Here is a 25,710-nt window from a genome sequence, read left to right as displayed (position 1 = left end):
TGAGTCATAAAATGTTATTTATATATATTGGATACTAGACCCTTATCCTATACATAATTTGCAAATATTCTACCTTTCTGTCGGTTATCTTTTCACTTTCTTGATAATGTCTTTTGATGCACAAAAGTTAATTTTTATTTTTATGAAGTCCATCTTACCCAACCAATGAGATGTGAGCAAAAGGGATGATTATCATTTCTGTGCCTGCTTTATCTGCCCTTCCTCTACCCTATTTGCTGGGAGATATTGAGAATTTTAATACTCACCTTTGCCCCAAAGATGGAAACTACTTGTTCAGGAAGGCAGAGCTATCCCACCAGTCCTGGACTGCTCACCCTTAGACTCTTACATGAGGGAGAAATGTATGATATTTAGGTCACAGTATTTTGGGGTCTTTATTATATCAGCATAATCTACACCCTAATTATACAACTCCAGTGTGCTATACAAATATTACCATTTTCTGTTCGTGCCATGATAAAGGTTGGGAAGCACCATGATCTGCACCATTTCTTCTTGGTCCCTTTTGCTAGCCCCTCCTCCTCAGTGTCATAAAGGGGAAAATCCTTTCTTTCCTATTCATCCAGGTATTTAGCTTATTCTGGCCCCAAGATATACACTGAATACCCCTAATTCTTGTAGAAAAGTTGAGCATATAATGGGTATTGGCCAAAGGAAGCTATTGCCTTGCCTTGGGAGGCACCTGGGGTAAATAAAGGTTGGTGGGCCCTGGTGCTGGAAGCCCCCAGGATGCCCCCCTCCACCCCACCCCCCCCAGGAGTCCAGCACCCATGAAAGACTGTACCTGCATTATGGGTTGCCCTGGCATAGTGTTTCCTCAAGGGTTTCCTTCCTATTTGGGAGACAAGTCTTTTTCTCCTGCTCTGCTTGGCCTGAGACAAACAACGATACTAGGAAAAACGAGCCTCTCAAAGTTTATCTTTCAACTCTGAGCCCGGTTATAATGCAATGAGCTACCAAAATTAACGTGAGCTGCTAGCTCCTTGGCTTGTTGGTCCCCCTGGACAAGCATCACCTGAGCGCTCCCTCCTAGGAAGATCCTCCCACCTCTGGGGCTTGACCCTTTCCTTCCGGTCTCACCCCTACTCCCCCTCCCCTCACCTCCTCCACTCCCCCGAACGGAGCTTATTCCTTTCCACTTCTGATTTCGGTGCCTTCCGTCCCACCCGTCCCTGCAATGCCCCGTGTCTGTGCAAGGGCACCACTTGGGACCCCAGCCCTAGTTCTTCCAGCGGATCAGTGGACGGGTCGGGGCTTTCTTTGGCTCTGGGGCGTATCCGGGGCCGCCCCTCGCGCGCGTTACAGCTCTCCGAGCACCGGCGTCTCCCTCCTAAACTACAAGCCCCAGAGCCCTTCGCACCTGAGCGTTTCCAGCCGTCTCCCTGCCCCCCGCCCCAACTACATTTCCCAGGGGCCACTGCGGCCCGATTCAGTCTGGTGACGTAGCGGCGTCGGTGGCTAGCGTTTCTCAGCGTGAGGCAGGTAAGTGTGTTTCCGTCCGGTTTTGGGGCGCTAAGCGGTGCGACCTGAAGCTCCAGAGGGGTCAGACTGTGCGGGCCGAGGAGGTGCTGTCTCTCGGTCTTTGTCCGGGCGAGAACGTGTACGTCCGTTTTGTCGGCGTGCGTTCGTCGGTGTGTCTACCAGGCTGCTCCTTCGAGTGTGTGTGTCAGTGTGTGTCTTTTTGTCTTGTGTTGCTACGAGGGTTGCATGTGTGAGGCCACAATAGCGTGTTTGTGAGGCCTACGCATGATCTGGTGTAGTGCGTTACCATGGGTCTGTAAGGGGAGATTGTTGCAGCCTGTGTGACTCTGACGCTGTGTCACCACGTTGGTGAGACTGTATGACCCTGTGTGGCTGTGCCAGTGTGAGCGTGCGACAGCTTTTGTGTGGCTGCCGCCGGGGGTAATCCTTGGTAACCCAGTGATTCCTTGGTGTTCGTGAAGTTCGTGAAGCGTTTCCTTTCTCTCTGCCTCAGATGTGGCTGCCTCTACCAAAGTAGATAGGGTGAGTGACTGAGAATCTGGCTTCCTTGGAGGAAAGGCCTGAGCCTTGCCTTTCTGCATTCCTCTTCCCTGTAGTGCCTCGCCTAAAAGTGGGCGCAAGCGGAGATATCAGTACCAATTTGTGGAGCACGATCATGGCTCTCCCGGGCCGTCATTTTCTAGGGTCTCTGATGCCTACAGCTGTGAATCCCTCTTGCTTCTTCCTCCTTTTCCCCAATAGCCTTTAGAGAATCCCTGGGAAAATGACCTCTAGGAGAGAAGACAGGAATTTGAGTTTCAGTTTGAAGCCTTCAAGCACAGAGATTCTCCTGAGTTGCAGACTCGGTCTTGTAATGTGAATTCACAGATGTGGCCCCATATAGCTAAGAGAAGACGGCTGGAGTTTATGCTCCTCAAGGCCGCACTGTCTCTTACCTAAAGAGGGCTAGTTTTGGAGTCAGAGAAACCTATATTCTACTCTGGGCTCCATCACGTCCAAACCATGTCATTTTGGATGAGTTATATTAACCTGGTTTCCATCATCTGTAAAATGGGGGGAAATACTTAACATTGCACTTTGTTTTATGTTTTTTATTTTTTCATTTTTTGAGAATCAAATGAGATAATATATACAAGTTCATACCTAGTTGCTAGTATTATTGATATCATTATTGCTATTAGAATTATTAAGGTAATTTAAACACATCGTTTGAACATCTCTGGTGTGTACTTGCCCTGTTCAGGAGAGAAAGTTGTGAACTCCATCCCATTGAACCTAAGGCAAGTTCTGTGGCAAAATGCAGCCATTTTGTCAAGGATGCAGGCTGCACCTTGGTGTCTAAGGGACTCAACTCCAGCTTTTGAGGGTTTTTTTGGGTTGAAGAATCTTCATGTGTTATCAAGGGCCAGAGAAGGAAGTGGGGTGAGTTTCAAGTTGTGTGTTTGGAAGCTGCAAGACAGGCCTGCAGCCTTCTATCTCCTTTTTCCTCCTCCAGACCTACAGGACTCTGTACTCCCCACCAGAAGAGCCTGAACGGAGAAGTTTGTACCATTTAAGCCTTAAAGCCATGGCCCAGATGAGTTGGTATCTTCCCTCTTTCTTCTAACACCATCTTGTTTATCATGACTTATGCACGACATTTTGTCTAAAGTTTGCTATCCTAACAGGTTTCTCTGAGCAATTGGTCCTCAGTTCCTTGCATCCCTAGAGATGAGAGGGCTGAAGATATGTTCTCAATTTACCCAATTCTTACTCTTATCATCCCTGCTCCCGCGACCCTCTCTTCATGTATTTATTCAGGAAACTAATTCCACCCATCCAGGGAACTTTGTGCTCCCCACAACCCTGATGATGCAGAAATACACATCTTGGAGAGAATTGAAAACCTTTGTAACTTACGTTGTCATGTGGAATACTTACCAGCCCATGAGGCACAGGCACTGCCAGAAGGACATAGGCCAGGGATGGAGCAAGACGTTAGAAGGACCCTTTTCAATCTGAAATGAACCCTTTCATTTCAAGATTGGGGGAAACTGGGGAAGGGCAGGTGTCCCAGGTTTTGAATAGGTCATTTTGGAAGGTGGTTGGTGCAGCAGCTGTTTACTAACAGATGAATCTGTAAAACTCTAAGACTGATACATTCTCTTTGCATTTTAACATTTCTGAATTGGGGATGCCTTTTTTTCAACCAATGGCGTCTTCAGTTCAGTGAAATACAGTAACATTACCTACCTCATAAATAGTAGTTTTTAAGGCCAAAGAGGAGATAGTCCTGAGAGACCTGACAGGGACCACCTTCTTTAGGAGGACTTGAAAAGAAGGTTTGTGATTGAGGCCTTTAACACAGAGATGTGGGTCAACGGTGTAGGGGTTTGGGCAGGGAAATGATAAGAGATGAAGCACAGGGTTCATTGTTGTTCCTGAAGGGTCCAGTTTAAAGTTGATGCAGTTTGAGTAATGACCATGTATGTGGAACTCTGAGTCAGCTTTACCAGCTCTCTGTCATCAGGGTGTAGTGTGGCCCAATGGACTGTTACAAGTCACAAGTAAGGAGCTGATCTCCTTGACCTGAAATTTGGGGATTCCTTGGACGGGTTCCCAGAGGTCCTTGAACTCTAAGAAGTTGTATGTATGGAGTTGCATATTGGGGGCTAGGTGTATTTTTCTAGGGATCAGATTAAAAAAATTTGACTTAATTCCCAGAGAAATAACCCGTGTCCTAGCTCAGGCTGGTATAATAAAATACCATAAACTGGGTGGCTTACAAAAACATTTCTCACAGTTCTGGAGGTTGGAAGTAACATCAGGGTGCTAGCTAGCCTGGTTGAGTTCTGGTGAGAACCATCTTCCAGGTTACAGACTGGCAGCTTCTCCTTGTATTTTCATGTGGCCCAAAGAGGGCGCTCTGTTCCCTTCATCGCCTTCATCCCATTTATGAGGTCTCTATCCTGATGACCTAATAATCTCCCAAAGGTCCCACCTCCAAATACCATCATATTGAGGGTTAGATTTCAACATAAGAATTTTGGGAAGACGTAAACATTCAGTCCATAACAACTCCCAAAGTGTCAAGAACCCCTGGACTAGAATCCCAAGACTATAAGAACTGGCAAGGGTGTTTGCAATAATCTTGCCCTAAATCAGTGCCCTACAATGAATGCATTGCTGAGTAATTTATGGTTTGTGCATATCACAGAACTTTGTATAACCATAAATCATATTTAATTATTCAACAGTTAGTTACACTTGAATATAGACTGGGTATTAGACGATGTTAAGGACTTACTGTTAATTTTTTTAGGTGTGGTGCCATTATATTAGGTGTCATTCTTTAGAGATGTAACCTGAACTATTTACAGCTGAAATGTCATCACATCTAATTTAAAGTAGTTAGCAAAATATACATAAATCAAATATGGCACTCTGTAAACAACCAGTAAGCATAGGTGATGAGTATATGCTTGTTTATTGCTCTCCTTTGTATATTTGAAAAATTTCATAATAAAAATGTTTTTAAAAAGCATAGGTAGATTTTTTTTTTAAAAAGACTATTTTAGAGAAATTTGAGGTTCATAGGAAAATTAAGAGGAAGGTACAGAGGTTTGCCATATATGTCTTGCCCCCACACATGCATAGCCTCCCCCATTATAAACATCACCCACCAGGGTGGTACATTTGTTAGTTGATAAACCTACACAGACAATCATAATCACCCAAAGTCCATAGTTGACCTTAGGGTTCACTCTGTGTTGTACAGTACATTTATCCATCATTATAGTATCATACAGAGTATTTTCCCTACCCTAAAAATCCTCTATGATCCACCTATTCATCCCTTCCTCAACCCTTATCCCTGGAAACCACTGATCTTTTTACTGTCTCCATAGTTTTGCCTTTTCCAGAATATCATATGGTTGGAAGCATACAGATGTGGCTTTTTTTAGATTGGCTTCCTTCACTTCTGTGCATTTAAATTTTCCTCCATGTCTTTTCATGGCATGATAGCTCATTTCTTTTTAGCACTGAATAGTATTCCATTGTCTGAATGTACCACAGTTTATCTATTCACCTACTGAAGGACATCTTGGTTCCTTCCAAATTCTGGCAATTGTGAATGAAGTTGCTGTAAACATCCACTGAATGTACCACATTGTCTGGTACATTGTCTGAATGTACCACAGTTTATCTATTCACCTACAGAAGGACATCTTGGTTGCTTCCAAATTTTGGCAATTGTGAATGAAGTTGCTGTAAACATCCACGTGCACATTTTTTGTGTGGACATACATTTTCAACTCATTTGGGTAAATATCAAGGAGTGATTGCTGGGTCAGTGGTAAGAGCACGTGTAGTTTTGTAAGAGACTGCCAAACTGTCTTCCAAAGTGGCTGTTCCATTTTGCATTCCCACCAGCAATGTATGAGAGCTCCTGTTGTTCTTCATCCTTGTCAGCGTTTGGTATTGTCAGTGTTCTAGATTTTTAGCTATCCTAATAGGTGTGTAGTGGTTTCTCGTTGTTTTAATTTGCATTTCCCTGATGACATATGATATAGAGCATCTTTTCATATGCTTATTTACTATCTGTATTTTTTTTTGGTGAAGTGTCTGTTCAGATCTTTTGCCTATTTTTAAAATCAGGTTGTTTTCTTATTGTTGAGTTTTAAGAGTTCTTTGTATATTTTGGATAACTCCTTTATCAGATACATTTTTTGCAAATATTTTCTCCTAGTGTGCAGCTTGTCTTCTCATTCTTTTGACATAAATATTTTTCCTGTTTTTTGAAATAATCACTTATAGAAAATAAATAAATAGTATCATTAGGGAGAATATTAGATAATAGACACAGTGATGAACCAGAATACTCCAGAAATTAAATTGTATTTAAATAGTATTTATGGAGAAAAATATAATATTTTTAAAGATCTTATAAAATAAATATATGTACTGTATTTATTTATTTTAATTTTTGTCTATGTGGTCTTTCCCTAGTTGCAGCAGGCGGGGGCTACTCTTTGTTGCAGCGCGCGGGCTTCTCATTGTGGTGGCTTCTCTTGTTGCGGAGCACGGACTCTAGGCACGCGGGCTTCAGCAGTTGCATTGCATGGGCTCAGTAGCTGTGGCTCACGGGCTCCAGAGCACAGGCTCAGTAGTTGTGGCACATGGGCTTAGTTGCTCCATGGCATGTGATGTCTTCCCAGACCAGGGTTTGAACCCGTGTCCCCTGCACTGGCAGGCAGATTCCCAACCACTGCACCACCAGGGAAGTCCCCTATAGGTCCTGTAAAACAGTGTTGCCCACCATCCAGTTCTACCAGGATTAAATCATTGGCTAATGACTGGAAGGAATTCAGGACAAAAGACAGGATAAGGTACCAGCCCTGCAGTCTTTGGGGATCTTCTCTGGTCCCCAGACAGGCCATCAAAATGTTGACCTAAAACAGACTGCCAGATGTTTCTCCAGATGGGTTTATTCGGGATCAGCAGAGAATTGCAGTTTGGGTCTGCAACCATGTTGAGCCTTGTGCAAGACTGCCCCCCATGGCTAGGGAAGGAGAACACTTTTATAGAGGGGAAAAGGAAGTTGGGAGGGCTACAGTAGACAAAGCTAGGCAAGAAGAGTCTTTCTTCCTGTTGGGCTCTATCATTGCAGGGTGTGAGCGCTCCCCCTTCTGGTCTCCTGACTCGATTTAATTGAGGTTTCTGTCATTAATTTTTGACATGTTGAACCCATGAACACAAGCCCCACTGGCCACCAGAGCCAGGCTATCAAGGGATGTATTCTCTGGGCGACAGCCACAAAAGCTGGGGCACCTGATGTGTGCACCAGTTTTTTGTCGGAGATACCTGCGATCTGGGGTGGGGCAGGGGAAGAGCATGAAGATGGCAGCCACCAGCCTTGATATTAGCTGCAAGCCTCCCTGGTCTCTGGAAACGATTGTATTTGGCCCCGGATGTGTGTTTAATTAGAAGCCTAGCCCTGAGGCCACAGCTATGAAGATAAGCTAATAGGCCTCTTTCACAGAAAGACTGGGCATTTCAGTCAGCTACCTCTCCATTTTGCCCCAGGTTGGGAGGAGCAGGGTGTAGCTTGTTATGAACATTTTCTCCGTTTGCTACAGTCCTATACAACCTGTGAATATAAGCCCTGCTGGCCACCAGAGCCAGGTAATCAAGGGGCATCCCCTGGGCAGCAGCCACAAAATCTGGGACTCCAGATGTGTACACAAGCTCCTTTCTGGGAGATACCAGCAACATGGAGTGAGGCAGAGGGATAGTGCAAAGTTGGTACCTGCCAGCCTTTCTGATCTTTGGAGAGTATTTCAGTAGACCTCTAGATGTGTGTTAAGTTAGAAGCCTGCCCCTCAGGCTGAAGCTTTAAGATAAGCAAATAGGCCTCTTTCACAGAAAGCCTGGGGGTGTGTTTCATGCTGCTACCTCTGTGCTGTTTCTTGTAAGAGCAGCCAGGTAAGAACTGTTTCTGTTACCGAACCAAACTTGGGTCTGCTTGCCTGCGTGCAGTGAAGCCAATCTGCTGACACTGGGTTGTGCTGAAGGAAAGTGCAGCATTTACTGCAGGGCGCCAAGCAAGGAGTCCAGGGCAGCTAGTGCTTAAAAGACCTGAACTCCCTGAGGGCTTTCAGGGAAAGGTTTATAAAGACAGGGTGAGGTTTCTTTAATATTGAGCTGCATGAGCTGTTTATATATTTTGGAGATTAATCCTTTGTCCAGTTGATTCGTTTGCAAATATTTTCTCCCATTTGAGGGTTGTCTTTTCGTCTTGTTTATGGTTTCCTTTGCTGTGCAAAAGCTTTGAAGTTTCATTAGGTCCCATTTGTTTATTTTTGTTTTTATTTCCATTACTCTAGGAGGTGGATCAAAAAAGATCTTGCTGTGATTTATGTCAAAGAGTGTTCTTCCTATGTTTTCCTCTAAGAGTTTTATAGTGTCCAGTCTTATATTTAGGTCTCTAATCCATTTTGAGTTTATTTTTGTGTATGGTGTTAGGGAGTATTCTAATTTCATTCTTTTACATGTAGCTGTCCAGTTTTCCCAGCACCACTTATTGAAGAGACTGTCTTTTCTCCATTGTATATCTTTGCCTCCTTTGTCATAGATTAGTTGACCATAGGTGCGTGGGTTTATCTCTGGGCTTTCAACCTTGTTCCATTGATCTATGTTTCTGTTTTTGTGCCAGTACCATATTGTCTTGATTACTGTAGCTTTGTAGTATAGCCTGAAGTCAGGGAGTCTGATTCCTCCAGCTCCGTTTTTTTCCCTCAAGACTGCTTTGGCTATTCGGGGTCTTTTGTGTCTCCATACAAATTTTAAGATGATTTGTTCTAGTTTCATAAAAAATGCCATTGGTAATTTGATAGGGATTGCACTGAATCTGTAGATTGCTTTGGGTAGTATAGTCATTTTCACAATGTTGATTCTTCCAATCCAAGAACATGGTATATCTCTCCATCTGTTGGTATCATCTTTAATGTCTTTCATCAGGGAGAAAGGGAGAAGCTCAGAGTTGTGAGTTTCCTCCCAATTGTAGGTTGCCGTGCCAAGGGTGGGGTTTATGGTGAGATTGCCTCTCAGCCTCTCCCTACCTGTTTGGTTTTTTTAATTTTATTTATTTATTTATGTATTTAACATCTTTAGTGGAGTATAATTGCTTTACAATGGTGTGTTAGTTTCTGCTTTATAACAAAGTGAATCAGCTATACATATACACATATCCCCTTATCTCTTCCCTCTTGTGTCTCCCTCCCTCCCACCCTCCCTATCCCACCCCTCTATCTCCTACCTGTTTTGATGGGGGTTTTTTCCTTGTTTACCCAATACATGGGAGTTCCTCAACTAATTTTTGGATTTCTTTCAGAGGGAATTGTTCTGTATGTAGCTGTAGATTCATTGTGTCTGCGGGAGGAGGTGATGAGTTCAGGATTCTTCTATGTTGCCATCTCAAACTAGATCCTCATTCCGCCCTTTTCTTGAGGAATAATGCATGTCCAAATTCAGATAGCTCTATTGACCCGTCTGTCCGGTGAAATCTTAGAAGTAAAACAGACTTCATTCTATCCTATTTTCTCTGTCCCCCTTTAGTCCCAGCTGGCACTTTTTCTGCTGCTATAATTCCATCTCTCTTCCTGGCTTCAGCTGAGATGGCTGATTAAACGCATTGGTAATCTCTTTATGGAGTGACTGTTCAGCCACACTCTTGGTGTTCTCTCCAGAGCACATTTTCTCATTTTTTGCAACGTGGATAGGCTGAGAATTTTCCAAATCTTCAAGATCTGGTTCGTTTTTGCTTAAAAGTTCCTTCAATTTATCTTCCTCTCCTCCCTCATTTTATAATAAACATTAAGAAGAAACCAGGCTGCACCTTCAACACTTTGCTTAGAAATCTCCTTCAACACTTTGCTTAGAAATCTCCTTAGCTAAATCCAAAGTTGTCACTAATTTCCACAAAACACTAGAACACAGTTCTGCCAAGTTCTTCGTCACTTTCTAACAAGGATCACTTTTCTTCCAGTTTCCAAGAGCATGTTCATAATTTCCATCTGTGAGCTCACCAGAATCACCTTTAACATCTGTATTTCTACGAACAGTCCCATTAATGCAATCTAGGCTTTTTTCTTTTCTAAATTTATTTATTTATTTATTTATTTTTGGCTGCTTTGGGTCTTCATTGCTGTGCATGGGCTTTCTCTAGTTGTGGTGAACAAGGGCTACCCTTCGTTGCCGTGCGCGGGCTTCTCATTGTCATGGCTTCTCTTTGTTGCAGAGCATGGGCCCTAGGTGCGCGGGCTTCAGTAGTTGTGGCACATGGGCTCAGTTGTGGCTTGTGGGCTATAGAGCGCAGGCTCAGTAGTTGTGGTGCACGGGCTTAGTTGCTCCTCAGCATGTGGGATCTTCACACACCAGGGCTCAAACCCATATTGCCTGCATTGGCAGGCGGATTCTTAACCTCTGCGCCATCAGGGAAGTCCGTAGGCTTTTTTATACATACACCTCAGAACTCTTTCAGCCTCTACCCATCACCTAGTTCCAAAGCCATAACCACTTTTTTTTTTTTTTGGCATTTGTTACAGCAGCATTCCTACCTCATGGTCCCAAAATCTATCCACAACAGTCACTTTCCAGCTTAAATCTATTATTGTTTCCCTTTATCCAGTGGAAAATACCTGATCTTTTCTGCATGAAATACTTCATCATCTGGCCTCTGATTACCTAAAGTAATCTCTCTGGACTCCATATGATTTTCTTGCAGTCTGCATAATCCCCACTCATTCTGCCACTTCTGTGATACTACACATGAGGTTTCCTTTACCTAAAATTAAAATATCTGTTACTGTATTCCCAGTTTTTATGGGGTTTATTTAATCTGTCTATATTTATTCAGGGAAGGCTTCATGCCCTCCCCAGGGCTATGTCATGTACTTTCTTCTGCTCTCCCAAAGCCTTCTGTTGTCTTTAAAACATTTACCAGAGTGACTTTTTCCATTTAAAATAACTTCTTTGAAATTATACATGCTGTTTGTAACATATTAAAAAAATACACAGATGTAACTTTTATTACAATTATTTTAATGTAATTTTTACATAACTTTCTTTTATCCCTATCTGTAATCCGTTCAAACTCACCTTGTCCTTAAGTTTGTCTCCTTGTGAAAAAATGAAAGACAAATGTTATTGGTTTTTGTTTCTTTTTTTTAATTTTTAAAATTTTATTTATTTTTGGCTGTGTTGGGTCTAGTTGCAGCGAGCGGGGGCTACTCTTCGTTGTGGTGCACGGGCTTCTCATTGTGGTGGCTTCTCTTGTTGCACAGCATGGGCCGTAGGGTGCATGGGCTTCAGTAGTTGTGGCTCACGGGCTCTAGAGCGCAGGCTCAGTAGTTGTGGTGCAGGGGCTTAGTTGCTCCACGGCATGTGGGATCTTCCCAGACCAGGGATCAAACATGTGTCCCCTGCATCCGCAGGCAGATTCTTAACCACTGTGCCACCAGGGAAGTCCCATTTTTTGTTGCTTTTATTTTTAATTTACATAAGCAATATGGTACAATAAACTTTTTAAAACTTTTTTCACTCAGCAAAACCATGTCTAGTTCTTTTGTTTGTACTGCTCCATAATATTCCACCTGATTTTATTTGGCCATTCCCTGAGTGAGCAATACTAGATTGCCTCTAATTCCTCCAACAAACTCCACCCCTCCAACAGCATAACAAACAAGACTATGATTAAAATTCTTATACATATCTTACAGAAATGTGAAATTTTCTCTGGGATATATACCCCAGAGAATGAGATTGGTGTATCATAGGGTTCACTTATACTTAATTTGACCAAGAACTGCCAGGTCACTCTCCACTATGACTGTATATTCCTGGTAGTATTGTATAAGAGTTCCTCTTTCACCACACCACTACCAACACTTGGCATTATCCAGCTTTCTAATTTTCACAGTCAGCTATGTATAAATTGGTATCTTGTCTAAATTTTGTTTATCTGACTATTGAAAAGTTTGAACATTGTTTCTTTGACTTGTTAAATATTTGGTTTTCCCAGTCTGTAAAATGACTTCATATCTTTTTCTTGGAGGTATCTACTTTTTTCTTTTTGATTTGTATAGTTTAGTAGCATATTCTAGTCGATAGTCTAGATGATAGTTACATGTTAGTGCTAGATGTTGCAAATATCTTCTTTCAGCCTATCATTTTTTTTTCTGGTAACTTTGGGGTCCTTTGCTTAATAAACATTAATTTTGGTATAGTGTAAGGCATCTTTGAAATTCTTTTTTACCTATAATTTGTGCTTCCTTGGATTTTGTTTTAAGGTCTCCCCAACTGAAGTCACAAATATATTCTACAGGATTTTTCTCCCATTTATCTTTCACAATTAGGTTTTTATTCCACCTAGAATCCTTATTTGTATAGGACTTATGGTCAGAACCCACTTATATTTTTCTCATGTAATAAGCTACTTTCCTAATATAATTTTCTAATAGTTTATCATTTCTTTACTACTAAAGAGTGTATATATATGTGTGTATTTCTCTATTTACTTCCATTGGTCTATGGGAAAGTTAACAACTAGAGGGAAGCATCCACACAAAATTGCTCTCACTTCTGACACCAATTCCAAGTCTGAGGGGTTCCCAAAACTACCTTAAGTTGTCTTTTTTTTTTAAAATTCATTTTATTTTTAATTTCTTTAGTTTTGGCTGCATTGGGTCTTTGTTGCTGCATGCGGGCTTCCTCTAGTTGCAGTGAGTGGGGGCTACTCTTCATTGCGGTGCACATGCTTCTCATTGTGGTGGCTTCTCTTGTTGCGGAGCATGGGCTCTAGGTACATGGGCTCAGTACTTGTGACTCACAGGCTCTAGAGCACAGGCTCAGTAGTTGTGGCGCACGGGCTTAGTTGCTCTGTGGCATGTGTGATCTTCCCACACCAGTGTTTGAAAACGTGTCCCCTGCATTGGCAGGCAGATTCTTAACCACTGCACCACCAGGGAAGTCCTTAAGTAGATTTTAGAATAAGATTATAAGGTAGCTCAAAAAATCCCACTGGGATTTTATTTGGAATCTCATTGAATTTATATATAAATTTGGAGAAATTTGATATTTTTGATATTTTTATTTTGCTAAGTCATCTGATCCAAGAACATGGAATATCTTTACATTTATTCAAAACTTCCCCTTTAAGAGTTTAAAGGTTTTTCCATAGTGGTCTTGTGTGTTCTGTGTTAATTCTTAAATATTCATTGCTAGTGTGGAGAAATTTTATTGTTTCTAATAAAATGATCTTGAATCTAGCAGACTAGCCAAACTCTCATAGTTGTCCAATAGTTTATATGTTCACTTGGTTGGATTTTCTAAGTAAATGAATCTTAACGTCCTCAAATATTGAGTTTTATTCCTTCCTTTTCAGTCCTCACACATCTTATTTTTGTCATCTTAGATCATTGTTTAGGAATTCCAGTAATATGTTAAACAATGCAAGTGGTACCAGTCATTCTTTTCCTGTAACCTATGTTTAAAAGGATTGACTAGTTTCTTCATTATGAACTACATTTTGCCATGGGATTTTGCTGTGTATGTTACATATAATTAAGAAAGGTCCCATTTAGTCCTACTTTATTGGAGGTTTTTTTCACCCCAATGACTAGTCCTTGAATTCAATCAAATTACGTTTCTGTACCATTCGCATTCCAAGGAACATCACTGAGGGAGCACCTTTTTCTCTTATCCTGAGGAGGCAGGGTCTTTATTCCTTTTCACTTCTGAGTTTCTTGTATCTCTGTCTTTAATGAAGGGCTTTTCCTCCTACTGATACAAGTGGGATACTCCCAAATCCCTGCCCTTCCCGTGCAGGAGATGGGAGACCTATCCTTAACAGCTCTTCTCTGTCATTTGCTTGCTCTGGAAACTTGATTCTTTTGTAATCAATGGGATATTTATGGTGGATTAAAAATGGGCCACAAATCGTTCAACGTTTTCCCATTGTGGGGAGATACCTGATTCCTCACTTCTTGAATCTAGGATGATCTTAGTGGTTAGCTTGACCAATTGAATATGACAGAAGTAATGCCTGTGGCTTCTAAGGCTAGGTCATAAGAAGCTGGTGCTTCTGCCTAGTTATCTTGGAATACTCACTCTTGGGATGCTCCATATTGGAACCCAGCCACCATACTGTGAGAAGTTGAAGCCACACAGAGGCCGTATATAGATGTTCCTGGCAACTGCCTCAGGTGAGCTCCTAGTCAACAGCCAGTGAGCCAAAGTGGATGTCCCAAATTAGATGAAAGACATGAAACTACACCTCCAAGAAGCTTAATGAACTCCAAGCAAGGTAAACTCAGATCCCCACTGAGATGCAGTATACTAAAATTCTCAAAAAACAAAGAGAAAAGTCTTGAAAGCAGCCAAGATAGAGACTTGTCACAAACAAGGGATCCTTAGTAAGATTAGCAGCTGATTTCTCATCAGAAACCATGGGGGTCAGAAGGCAGTGGGATGAAACATTTAAAATGCTGGGGTGGGGCTTCCCTGGTGGCGCAGTGGTTGAGAATCTGCCTGCTAATGCAGGGGACACGGGTTCGAGCCCTGGTCTGGGAAGATCCCACATGCCACGGAGCAGCTGGGCCCGTGAGCCACAATTACTGAGCCTGCGCATCTGGAGCCTGTGCCCCGCAACGGGAGGGGCCGCGATAGTGAAAGGCCCGCGCACCGCGATGAAGAGCGGTCCCCGCACCGCGATGAAGAGTGGCCCCCGCTTGCCGCAACTAGAGAAAGCCCTCGCACGAACCGAAGACCCAACACAGCCAAAAATAAATAAATAAATAAATAAATAAAGTAGCTATAAAATGCTGGGGTGGGTGGAACAAAAAACAACCAACACTGTCAACCAGGGATTCTATATTGGCAAACCACTCCTTCAAAAATGAAGGAAAAATTAACATATTTCCAGATAAACAAATGCTAAGAGAGCTCATGTCTACTAGACCTGCACTGCAAGAAATGCTAAAGGGAGTTCTTAAGGCTGAAACAAAATGACATGAGACAGTAACTCAAAGCAATACAAAGAAATAATGATCATTGACAAAGGTAATATATAGATGTATACATTAAAGCTATCACCATTGTTTTTCAGGTTTGTAACTCTCTTTTTGTTTCCTATATGACTAAAAAGACAAATGCATACAACAATAATTATAAGTCTATGTCAATGGGCACATGATGTATAAAGATGTAATTCGTGAAATTACAACATAAAAGTTTGGGATGGAGCTGGATAGCAGCAGAGTTAATGTGTTGTTAAACTAAGTTGGTATCAATTCACACTAGATTGGTATAAATTTAGGGCATTAACTATTAATTCCCAAATTGCAACCAATAAATTACCTTAAAAACATACTGAAAAAGAAAGGGGGAATAAGAATTACATTGGAAAAGGCATTATTAGAAGAACTGAACAAAAATCATATAAGACATATAGAAAACACATAGCAAAACAGAAGAACTATGTTATCAGTAATCACCTTAAATATAGATAAACTTACAAATTAAAAAACAAAGGAAGCAGTATGGATTTTTTGATAACTTGATGCAACTGTATGCTGCTCACAAGTGATTCATTTTATACCCAAGTCACAAATAGGCTCAAAGATAAATGATGGGAAAAGATATTCTAAGCAAATGAATAGCAACCAAAAGAGATCTGGAAGGAGGGTCAAGATGGCAGAGTAGTAGGATGTGGAGCTCACCTCCTCCCACAAACACATCAAGAATACATCTACGTGTGGAACAGTTGTCACAGAAAACTAACTGGAAACAGGCAAAAGATATCCTATACAACCAAAGCGGCAAGAAAGATCAACATGTAACTGGGTAGGATGGGGAAAAAAAGGCATCAGGTCAGGACTGGCACCCTGGGAGGGATTTGTAAGGAAGAGAAGAAGGTCCACACGGGTAGACCCTTGCCCTGGAAAGGGAGCATATTATATTGACTTACAATCTGGGCATCCCAGTCCTAGGGTCCTGAACAGAGGAGACAAGTCACCTTGCCTACTGGGAAATCTACTGAGACAGACAGGAGGATTGAAGAAGCTTAGACTCTCCTCTCGAGGAGTATGTGTGTTCTGGCTCACTAACAATCCATGCAGAGAGAGACTTGCAGTAGTGGGTGCTGCCTTGCCACGCTTCCCAATCTGAAGGGGCGAATACCTTGGACCTGCTCACTCCTCACCATGGCCTGGCATGAGGTCAGGGCAAAGATTCAGTCTAACTATGCAGAGATAGATCAGGGTGCCTAGGACGTGATCCAGGCAGAACCATGGAGACCATTGTCATTGCATGCACAGGGGAGCAGCAGGGCTAGCTGGGCAGACATTGCAATGTGCAGACCAGGTGGTGCCACAGGAGAGGCTAAGCACTGAATCCTGGGCAGAAAGGCCCTGGGTGAGGACTCAATCTAGCTATAAAGAAGCAGCCAGAAGGGCCTGGGGCGTGATCCAGGGGGGGCTACGGAACCCATTATCGGTGTGTAGAAGGAAGTGGCAGCTCTAGTGGCAGAGCCTATTGTAAGCATGCACATGGTGGCAGCAGGTCCAACTGCATCAGACACTGTCAGCACACTCACTGGGCATTGCCACAAGAATGCACAGCAGCTAAGTGCTGAAACTGAGGCAAACTGGCCCTGGGCGAGAGTACCCAGCAATTCATTTCCCAGTGAGGGTGCCCCGGCTCTGCTGACTACACACTGCACCTAGTGCCAGATCTGGGGCAGACAGATCCTGGGAGAAGTCTGCTACAGAGTCAGACCAGATCCCAGGCAGCAACACAGCCACCTCAATTCCTGCAGCCACAACACCCTGACACCTAGCCCCAGTCTACTGCACACCACAGCCTTGCACTACATCTGGGATGAACAAAACAGGAAGAGACACGACCATGGGCTGCTTGTGAGCAGATGCCTACTCAGGCAGTGCATGCATAGGTTCTCTGTGACCACACAGGCCTCACCTGGTTTAGCAATCACTTCCTTTGGGGCAGGACATGAACTCAAGGGCAATGGAACCTGATTGAACTTGACCTCGGGGCTTCTACCGTAACAACTGGAGAGCAGACCCAGCCCTGGAGAGGGTGATGACAGCCACAGGGTAAAGAGGAAGCCCCTCCTCACATCCAGAACAGGCTCAAGGCACCACAATGCAAATCACACCCCCTATCAAGGGGATAATGGCCACCACACTCTGAGGAAACACATGGCTGGCATCCATGCCAAAAACAGCCCTCACACCAAAAATATTGGACACACAGCCTACACAGGGATGCTCTCACATAAAAACAGCTCTTCAAGAGCACGGTGGATAACTGTTTCTTCTAAATTCATAGAACAGAGAAAGTTAAGTGAAGTGAAAGAGCAGAGGGATTAATCCTAGTTAAAAGAATAAGAGAAATCCCCTGAAAAAACAAATAATGGAACAGACCTTAACAGTCTACTAGACCCTGAGTTCAAAATGGAGGTAATAAAAATGCTAAAGGAATTAAGAAAGATTATCAATAAAAATTCAAATCACTGTAATAAGGAACTAAAAACTATAAAGATGAATCAATCAAAAATAGACAATTCAATTGCTGAGATAAAAAACAATCTAGAAGCAATGAATAGCAGACTAAATGACACAGAAGAACGAATAAGTGATCTGGAAGATAGAATAATGGAAATCACCCAATCCAGAACAGCAGACAGAAAGATACATTTAAAAAAATTAAAGTAACATACAGGATTTATGGGGTAATATAAAACCTGCCAACCTATGCATAATAGGGGTTCCAGAAAGAGAAGGGAGAGAAAAGGGAATTGAAAATGTATTTGAAGAAATTATGGCTGAAAACTTCCCAAACCTAAAGAAGGAAACAGATATCCAGGTACAGGAAGCACAGAGGGTCCCAAACAAGATAACCCAAACAGACCAACACCAAGACATATAATTAAAATTCCAAAAGTTAAAGAGAGGATTCTAAAGGCAGCAAGAGAAAAACAGTTACAAGGGAACCCCCATAGGCAATCAGCTGATTTCTCTGTAGAAATTTTGCAGGTCAGAAAGGCCTTCCATGATATATTCAAAGTTCTGAAAGAAAAAAACCCACAATCTAGGATACTCTACCCAGCAAGATTATCATTTAGAATAGAAGGAGAGAGAAAGAATTTCTTAGACAAGCAAAAACTAAAAGAATTCAGCAATACTAAACCTACCCTGTAAGACATATTGAAGGGTCTTCTCTAAATAGACTAAAAGCAAGAATATATAGGAAAGGGAAAATCACAATAAGAAAGGCAAATATATAAAAGGATTGAAGACCACTTAAATGAGCCAGTAGATTTTAAAAGTCAGAAAATTTTGTAAAAGCAATTATAACTACAAGTAACAGCAAAAGGATAAACATAAATATGTAAAGTAGGACATTAAAATCACAAAATGTGGGGGAGGGGAGTTTAAAATGTAGATATTTTAGAATGTGAACTTGTATGACTATCAATTTAACACAAGTAGATATAGTTATGGGCCAACATACTTGAGCACCACAGTTACCACAAATCAAAAACATACAGTAGGGACTTCCCTGATGGCACAGTGGTTAAGAATCTGCCTGCCAATGAAGGGGACACAGGTCGATCCCTGATCCGGGAGTATCCCACATGCCATGGAGCAACTAAGCCCATACACCACAACTACTGAGCCTGTGCTCTAGAGCCCACGAACCACAACTACTGAGCCCATGTGCCTAGAGCCTGTGCTCCACAAAAAGATAAGCCACCGCAATGAGAAGCCTGTGCACCACAATGAAGAGTAGCCCCTGCTCGCCACAACTAGAGAAAGCCCGTGTGCAGCAATGAAGACCCAACGCAGCCATATATTAATTAATTAATTAATTTTAAAAGTTCATTTTTTTTTTTTGGACACTTCTTTATTTCTTTATTTATTTATGGCTGTGTTGGGTCTTCGTTTCTGTGAGAGGGCTTTCTCTAGTTGTGGCAAGCGGGGGCCACTCTTCATCGCAGTGCGCGGGCCTCTCACTATCGCGGCCTCTTTTGTTGCGGAGCACAGGCTCCAGACACGCAGGCTCAGTAATTGCGGCTCACGGGCCCAGTTGCTCCGCAGCATGTGGGATCTTCCCAGACCAGGGCTCGAACCCGTGTCCCCTGCATTGGCAGGCAGACTCTCAACCACTGCGCCACCAGGGAAGTCCCCAAAAGTTCATTATTATTGTCTATCATCCATCCATCTATTCACTCACTCACCATCACTCTATCCATCCATGTATTCATACATCCTCCCTCCCTCCCTCCCTCCCTTAAAAAAAATCAATAAGGCAACAGCGGTCCTAAATGATATAATAGACCAGTTGGACTTAACAGATACCTGTAGGACATTCCATCCAAAAACAGCAGAATACATGTTCTTTTCAAGTGCACTTGGAACATTCTCTAGGATAGACCACATACTAGGTCACAAAATAAGCCTCAACAAATTTAAGAGGATAGAAATTATTTCAAGCACATTTTCTGACCACAACAGTATGAAACTAGAAATCAACCACAGAAAGAAAAACAGGAAAATAATGAACTGATGGAGACTAAACAACATGCTACTAAAAAAACTAATGGGTCAACAATGAAATCAAAATACCTTCAGAGAAATGAAAATGAAAATACAACCTTACACAATTTATGGGATATAGCAAAAGCAGTTATAAGAAGGAAGTTCATAGAGATACAGCCCTTCCTCAAGAAACAAAAAAGTCTCAAACAACCTACCTACCACTAAAAGAATTAGAAGAGTCAACAAAACCCAAAGTCAGTAGAAGGAAGGAAATAATAAAAATTAGAGAGGAAATAAATAAAATGGAGATCAACAAAAATAGAAAAGATCAATAAAACCAGGAGCTGTTTTTTTTTTAAAGATAAAATTAACAAACCTCTAGGCAGGCTCACCAAGAACAAAATAGAGAGGACATCAATAAACAAAATAGGAAATGAAAGAGGAGAAATAAATGATATCATAGGAATACAAAAAACCATAAGAGAATACTATGAACAGTCATATGCCAACAAATTGGGCATGATAGAAGAAATGGACAAGTTTCTGGAAACATAGAGCCTGCCAAAACCGAGTCAAGAAGAAACAGATAATTTGAATAGACTGATGACTAGAAGTGAAATAATATCTAGAATTTAAAAAAAAAAACCCCAAAACAAAACAAAACCAACCTCCCTCTAAACAAAGGTCCAGGGCCAGATGGCTTCACTGAGGAATTCTACCAAACATACAAAGAAGAACTTATACCTATCCTTCTCAAACTCTTCCAAAAGACTGAAGAGGAGGGAACACTCCCAAATTCATTTTATGAAGCCACCATCACCCTGATACTAAAACCAAAGACACTACAAAAAAGAAAATTACAGGCCAATATCTTTGATACAGATGCAGAAATACTCAACAAAACATTAGCAAACCAAATCTAACAATACATAAGAAGGATCATACACCATGATCAAGTTGGATCATTCTAGGATGGTTCAACATACGCAAATCAATCAATGTTATACACCACATTAACAAAAGGAAAGACATAAACCACATGATCATCTTAATAGATGCAGAAAATGCATTTGACAAAATTCAACGTACATTCATGATAAAAAAATATCTCTCACCAACGTGGGTATAGAGTGAAAATACTTCAACATGATGAAAAACCATTTATGACAAACCCACAAGCAACATAATACTCAACAGTAAAAAGTGAAAGCCTTCCTGCTAAATTCAGGAACAAGACAAAGATGCCCACTCTCCCCACTTCTATTCAACATAGTATTCGAACTCATAGCCACAGCAATCAGACAAGAAAAAGAAATAAAAGATATCCAAATTGGAAGAGAAGAGGTAAAATTGTCACTATTTGCAGATGACATGATACTCTGTATACAGAACCCTAAAGACTCCACACCAAAACTATTATAACTAATAAATGAATTTAGCAAGGTAGCAGGATACAAGATTAATATACAGAAATTTGTTGCATTTCTTTACACTAACAGTGAAATATCAGAGTATGTAAAAAAAAAAATCCCATTTAAAATGGCATCAAAAAGAAATACCTAGGAATAAACAACCAAGGAGGTTAGAGACCTATATGCTGAAAACTATAAAACTGAAGGAAAACTGAAAATGATTCAAAGAAATGGAAAGATACCCCATGCTCTTGGATTGGAAGAATTAATATTGTTAAAATGGTCATACTGGGCCTTCTCTGGTGGCACAGTGGTTAAGAATCCACCTGCCAATGCAGGGGACACGGGTTCGAGCCCTGGTTCGGGAAGATCCCACATGCCATGGAGCAACTAAGCCTGTGTGCCACAACTACTGAGCCTGCACACCTAGAGCCCGTGCTCCACAACAAGAGAAGCCACCACGTTGAGAAGCCCGTGCACTGCAATGAAGAGTAGCCCTCACTCTCCGCAACTAGAGAAAGCCCGTGCCCAGCAACAAAGACCCAACTCAGCCAAAAATTGTTGGGAACCAGCTGCAAGCTGACACAGTTCTTGCAGCTTAAAGCATGGCAAAGTCCTGCTTAATCCTTGACAGGACCTGAAAGAGTTATTAGAGAAGATATGAGTCTTGGCCCGTGAGGCTGCTTGAGGTTTCTATAAGTATAGTTTGTCCTTGGCATGCTTCGGTAGTCACAGTCTGTTCTCACGCATGTTTATATCCTGGTTCACAGAATGTTTTGTACTATAACTTCAACACTAAGGAAATACTGTCTGATGATTCAGTTTGGTGATTTTAACAAAAACATGTATTGTCTACTGCAATATATAAAAAGAGGTTTGACGAGAAATAAAGTGTGTGTGTTTATACACCACCCTCCTGACCCTGTCTCTTCTTAATCCCCTCACCTGCTCTCAGGACTTGTTCCTCAGTCTTACAGCGACTGACAAGTGGCGCCCGAACAGGGACCTGAGTACTTGGGCTGTTGAGAGGGAACCTGGAAATATTTCACGCACAGACATATACAGGGTAAGTTGGATTGTACTGGGGGATATTTTAGATGTAGCCTTTCTTTCTGTTTTGTTCTCATCAGGAGTAAAAATGGGGCAAACTGGATCTAAGGAACGACAACTTTTCGTTCAGCTACTATATGTTATCCACTCGGGGCGTTAAGGTTACGCATAAACAGCTTGATCGTTTTCTTCATTTGGTGCAGGAAATTTGTCCATGGTTCCCAGAGGGAGGAACTGTTAATATTCAAACATGGGAAAAAATAGGTCAACAATTGAAAACTTTCTATTCCCTTCATGGACCTTCTAAGGTTCCTGTGGATACTTTTTCATTTTGGAATTTGATAAGAGATTGTCTTGACCCAACTCATGAGATTCAGAAATTATTCAAAGCAGTGTCTTTACGCCGCTTCCCTTCTGCTCCTCAGTTACAAAATTTGCCTGAGGAACCTGTTTCTCCTACTGTGCCTCCCTTGTTGGCGACCATGCCATCTTCAGAGTCCCTGGAGGATGATGATGAACTATCCCCAGAGGATGAGACTGAATTGGAGGAAGAGGCTGCACGATATCACAATCCTGATTTTGATGATGGCATTTTTGCAGCTCTTAAGAATGTGCCTGCTGAATCTGAAAACTTTTCTATATTAGATAAAACTTCATTTACTGCTTTAGCCCAAGCTTTAACTTGGGTAAAACATTTTCATGATGTTACTCAAGATGCTTCCCTAGCCCCTATTGCGCATTCTTCTGGCTCTTCCTTGCCAGCGAAAGCTCCTGATGAGTCCCCTTCAGTAAATCAGGGGTCTATTTCTGTTTCTTCTACTTCCTCTCTGCCTGTGAGTCTTTCTTCTCCACTCCAAACTGCTTTATTTCAAGCTTCTAAGCAGGGGGAAGATATATCTTCTTTGGGGTTTGAAAACAAAGAAGGGGGAATATACCACAACCCTGCACAATTTATTGCGACGTTCTTTATATACTTTAAATTTTTTGAACGTAGATAAGCAAGGACAGACAGCTGCAGAAAGATTTTGGCATCCTCGTGCCTTGCCTTTTGCTGAAGTCCGTTGGCGGGATCCTCTGACTAATCAATGGAATGGTCCAGATCCTGTACTAATATGGGGACGAGGGCATGTTTGTGTGTTTCCTAGGGACCCTAAGGATCCTTGTTGGATACCTGAGCGCCTCGTGAGAGTCTATGGATCCGGACCAGATGGTGAATTCCCTCCCCTGCAATATGGATCCGGACCGGATTGTGAACTCTCTCCCCCGCCATATGAAGAGAACGCGGCTCAACGACACTCCCAATCCTCCCAAGAAACCAGCTCTCCAAGCTCGTCAGTGTCGTCTCTCCTGCGCCACATGGAAGGCCAACCCTCCAACATGGGGCAATTGAAATGACTGACCCAGAAGGCGGAGGAGATGTTGATGCAGCAGCAAGTGACTAAGTCCCCACAAACGTTGTTTGTGGCTATGTTGGCTATTATCTCTTGTCAGGTAGTTTTGGGTAATACTGATGCTTATCGGGCATATGTCCCTGATCCTCCATTACTTCGCCCTGTAGAATGAAATGATCCCTCAATTCCTGTTTATGTTAACGATACTTCCCTTTTTGGCTATCCAAGCAGTGATTTTATTACCCCTCTCACTGTAACTCGTTTTTCATATACTGCCTTTTCTTTGCGTGCCCCTATCTGTTTTTCCATTCCTGCATTTTAGTATAACCAACACGAACGATACCGGCATGGATGTCTTTCGGTAGGACCCAGGCCTTCTTATACATATCAGTTCCAGTATCGGGATGAAACGTGGTCTCGCAGGAATGGATTTTGAATATTATGAGGCTCTCCACTCCTTATTTTAAGGCTACAGAGGATCCTCCTAAGGACTTGCCTCCCTGCACTCAACAATATTGTCCCCCTTTTCTAACCCCTCAGAACCTTTATGGTCATATCCTCCGTGGCATCGATGCCGATATTCTACACCAGTGTGGCATCGAATTAATTCCTCATACTACTGAAGCTGTTTTGGACTGGTCTTTTCCTCAACCTTTTGCTGAACTTCTTATTAATAAGATTGACTCTCCAGGGGGATGGGTGGAGGGTGTCCTCTCCACCAATTTAGGAAATGTACAAAATAATATTTGGAAGTTGATGGCTGCTGTGGGGCCTGTTGTCCTTTCACGTCAACAACATCCTGTTAGGAACTTAACCGCTTTTGTTATGGCTTGTGTTCCATCACCCTATGCTATTCTTACTGGTTCTGTCTACGTTTTTCAAAAAGAAGGGTTTTATGACATACGTTGTGATAATTGTAATTTGACAAATTGTATAACCACAGGGGAATCAAACCGGGGATTTCTTCTTTTTCATCAGCCTCCCTTTGTTATGCTCCCTGTAAATGTTACAGGTCCTTGGTATTCTAATTCAGGTTTGCAGGTCATGCATGAACTTTCCCTTCTTTTACAATGGCCTAAGCGATTTTTGGGGCTACTTATAGTTGGAATTACAGTGCTCGTTGCAGTCATTGCTTCTGTAGCTGCTTCCACTACAGTGCTGACTCAAAGTATTCACACTGCCACATTTGTGAATAATTTAGCTGCTAATGTCTCTAATGCTTTGGGAACTCAAGAAACTATTGATAGAAAATTAGAAAGTCATGTTAATGCGTTGGAAGTTGTTCTTATTCTTGGAGACCAATTAGCTGCTCTAAAAACTGCCTTTTCTATGCATTGTCATGCAGAATTTTCTGCAGTCTGTGTAACCTCTAAGCCATGTAACGATTCGCAGTGGCCTTGGCCTCAGATTAAGAATCATTTATTGGGAATTTGATCTCATTCCAATCTATCCCTTGATATTACTCGCTTACATGAGGATATCACAAATATCCAGCATGCAGCTCCCCTAGATGTAAATCCAGTGGAAATTGCTCGAGACATATTTACCCAGATTACACGTACTTTTGCCCTGAGTTCTCTTATTAACCTCCTTTATCCTATAATTAATTGTTATTGGTATTTTAATATTATTGTGTATTTTTTGTTTTCCAGTCCTCCTGCGAACTGGCTTACGAGCAATTGCAGAACTCCGAGCTGGACTCTACCACCTCACATTAAAAAATAAGGAAAGGGGACATGTTGGGAACCAGCTGCAAGCTGACACAGCTCTTGCAGCTTAAAGCATGGCAAAGTCCTGCTTAATCCTTGACAGGACCTGAAAGAGTTATTAGAGAAGATGAGTCTTGGCCCATGAGGTTGCTTGCGGTTTCTATAAGTATAGTTTGTCCTTGGCATGCTTCAGTAGTCACAGTCTGTTCTCAAGCATGTTTATATCCTGGTTCCCAGAATGTTTTGTACTATAATTTCAACACTAAGGAAATACTGTCTGATGATTCAGTTTGGCGATTTTAACAATAACATGTATTGTCTACTGCAATATATAAAAAGAGGTTTGACGAGAAATGAAGTGTGTGTTTTTATACACCACCCTCCTGACCCTGTCTCTTCTTAATCCCCTCACCTGCTCTCAGGACTTGTTCCTCAGTCTTACAGTGACTGGCAAAAAATAAATGAAGGGAGGGAGGGAGGGAGGGAGGAAGGAATTTATAAAAAAAAAAAAAAAAAAAAGGCCATACTACCCAAAGCAATCTAC

At 41.9% G+C, this 25,710-nt stretch overlaps 1 protein-coding gene across 4 annotated transcripts; it reads left to right on the top strand.

Moving 5' to 3' along the window:
* Positions 1–1,459: 1,459 nt before the first annotated feature.
* Positions 1,460–25,510, top strand: LOC132354358 (uncharacterized). 4 transcript variants are annotated; one of them, XR_009499239.1, is made up of 4 exons: positions 2,873–3,087; positions 21,972–22,082; positions 23,212–23,557; positions 25,110–25,510. XR_009499239.1 is itself a non-coding variant. In XM_059906305.1 (3 exons), exon 3 carries the CDS (start codon positions 23,899–23,901, stop codon positions 24,889–24,891), a length of 993 nt encoding a protein of 330 aa, XP_059762288.1. In that variant the 5' UTR covers positions 1,460–1,503; positions 21,972–22,082; positions 23,212–23,898; the 3' UTR covers positions 24,892–25,510. The 4 variants fall into 4 exon arrangements, 3 of the variants coding, with proteins under 3 accessions (XP_059762288.1, XP_059762289.1, XP_059762287.1); XM_059906305.1 differs by lacking the exon at positions 2,873–3,087 and adding an exon at positions 1,460–1,503 and having other exon boundaries at positions 23,212–25,510; XM_059906306.1 differs by lacking the exon at positions 2,873–3,087 and adding an exon at positions 1,535–1,621 and having other exon boundaries at positions 23,212–25,510.
* Positions 25,511–25,710: the final 200 nt, after the last annotated feature.

Source organism: Balaenoptera ricei, chromosome 19 (genome assembly GCF_028023285.1).
Source record: "Balaenoptera ricei isolate mBalRic1 chromosome 19, mBalRic1.hap2, whole genome shotgun sequence".
Taxonomy (NCBI): Eukaryota; Metazoa; Chordata; class Mammalia; order Artiodactyla; family Balaenopteridae; genus Balaenoptera; species Balaenoptera ricei.
The sequence above is the reverse complement of the archived record's forward strand: the minus strand, read 5'-3'. Positions and strand labels throughout refer to the sequence as shown.

Excerpts from the sequence above, each read along its gene's own strand:
- LOC132354358 (XM_059906305.1), top strand. The coding sequence starts at position 23,899 with ATGAGGCTCTCCACTCCTTATTTTAAGGCTACAGAGGATCCTCCTAAG.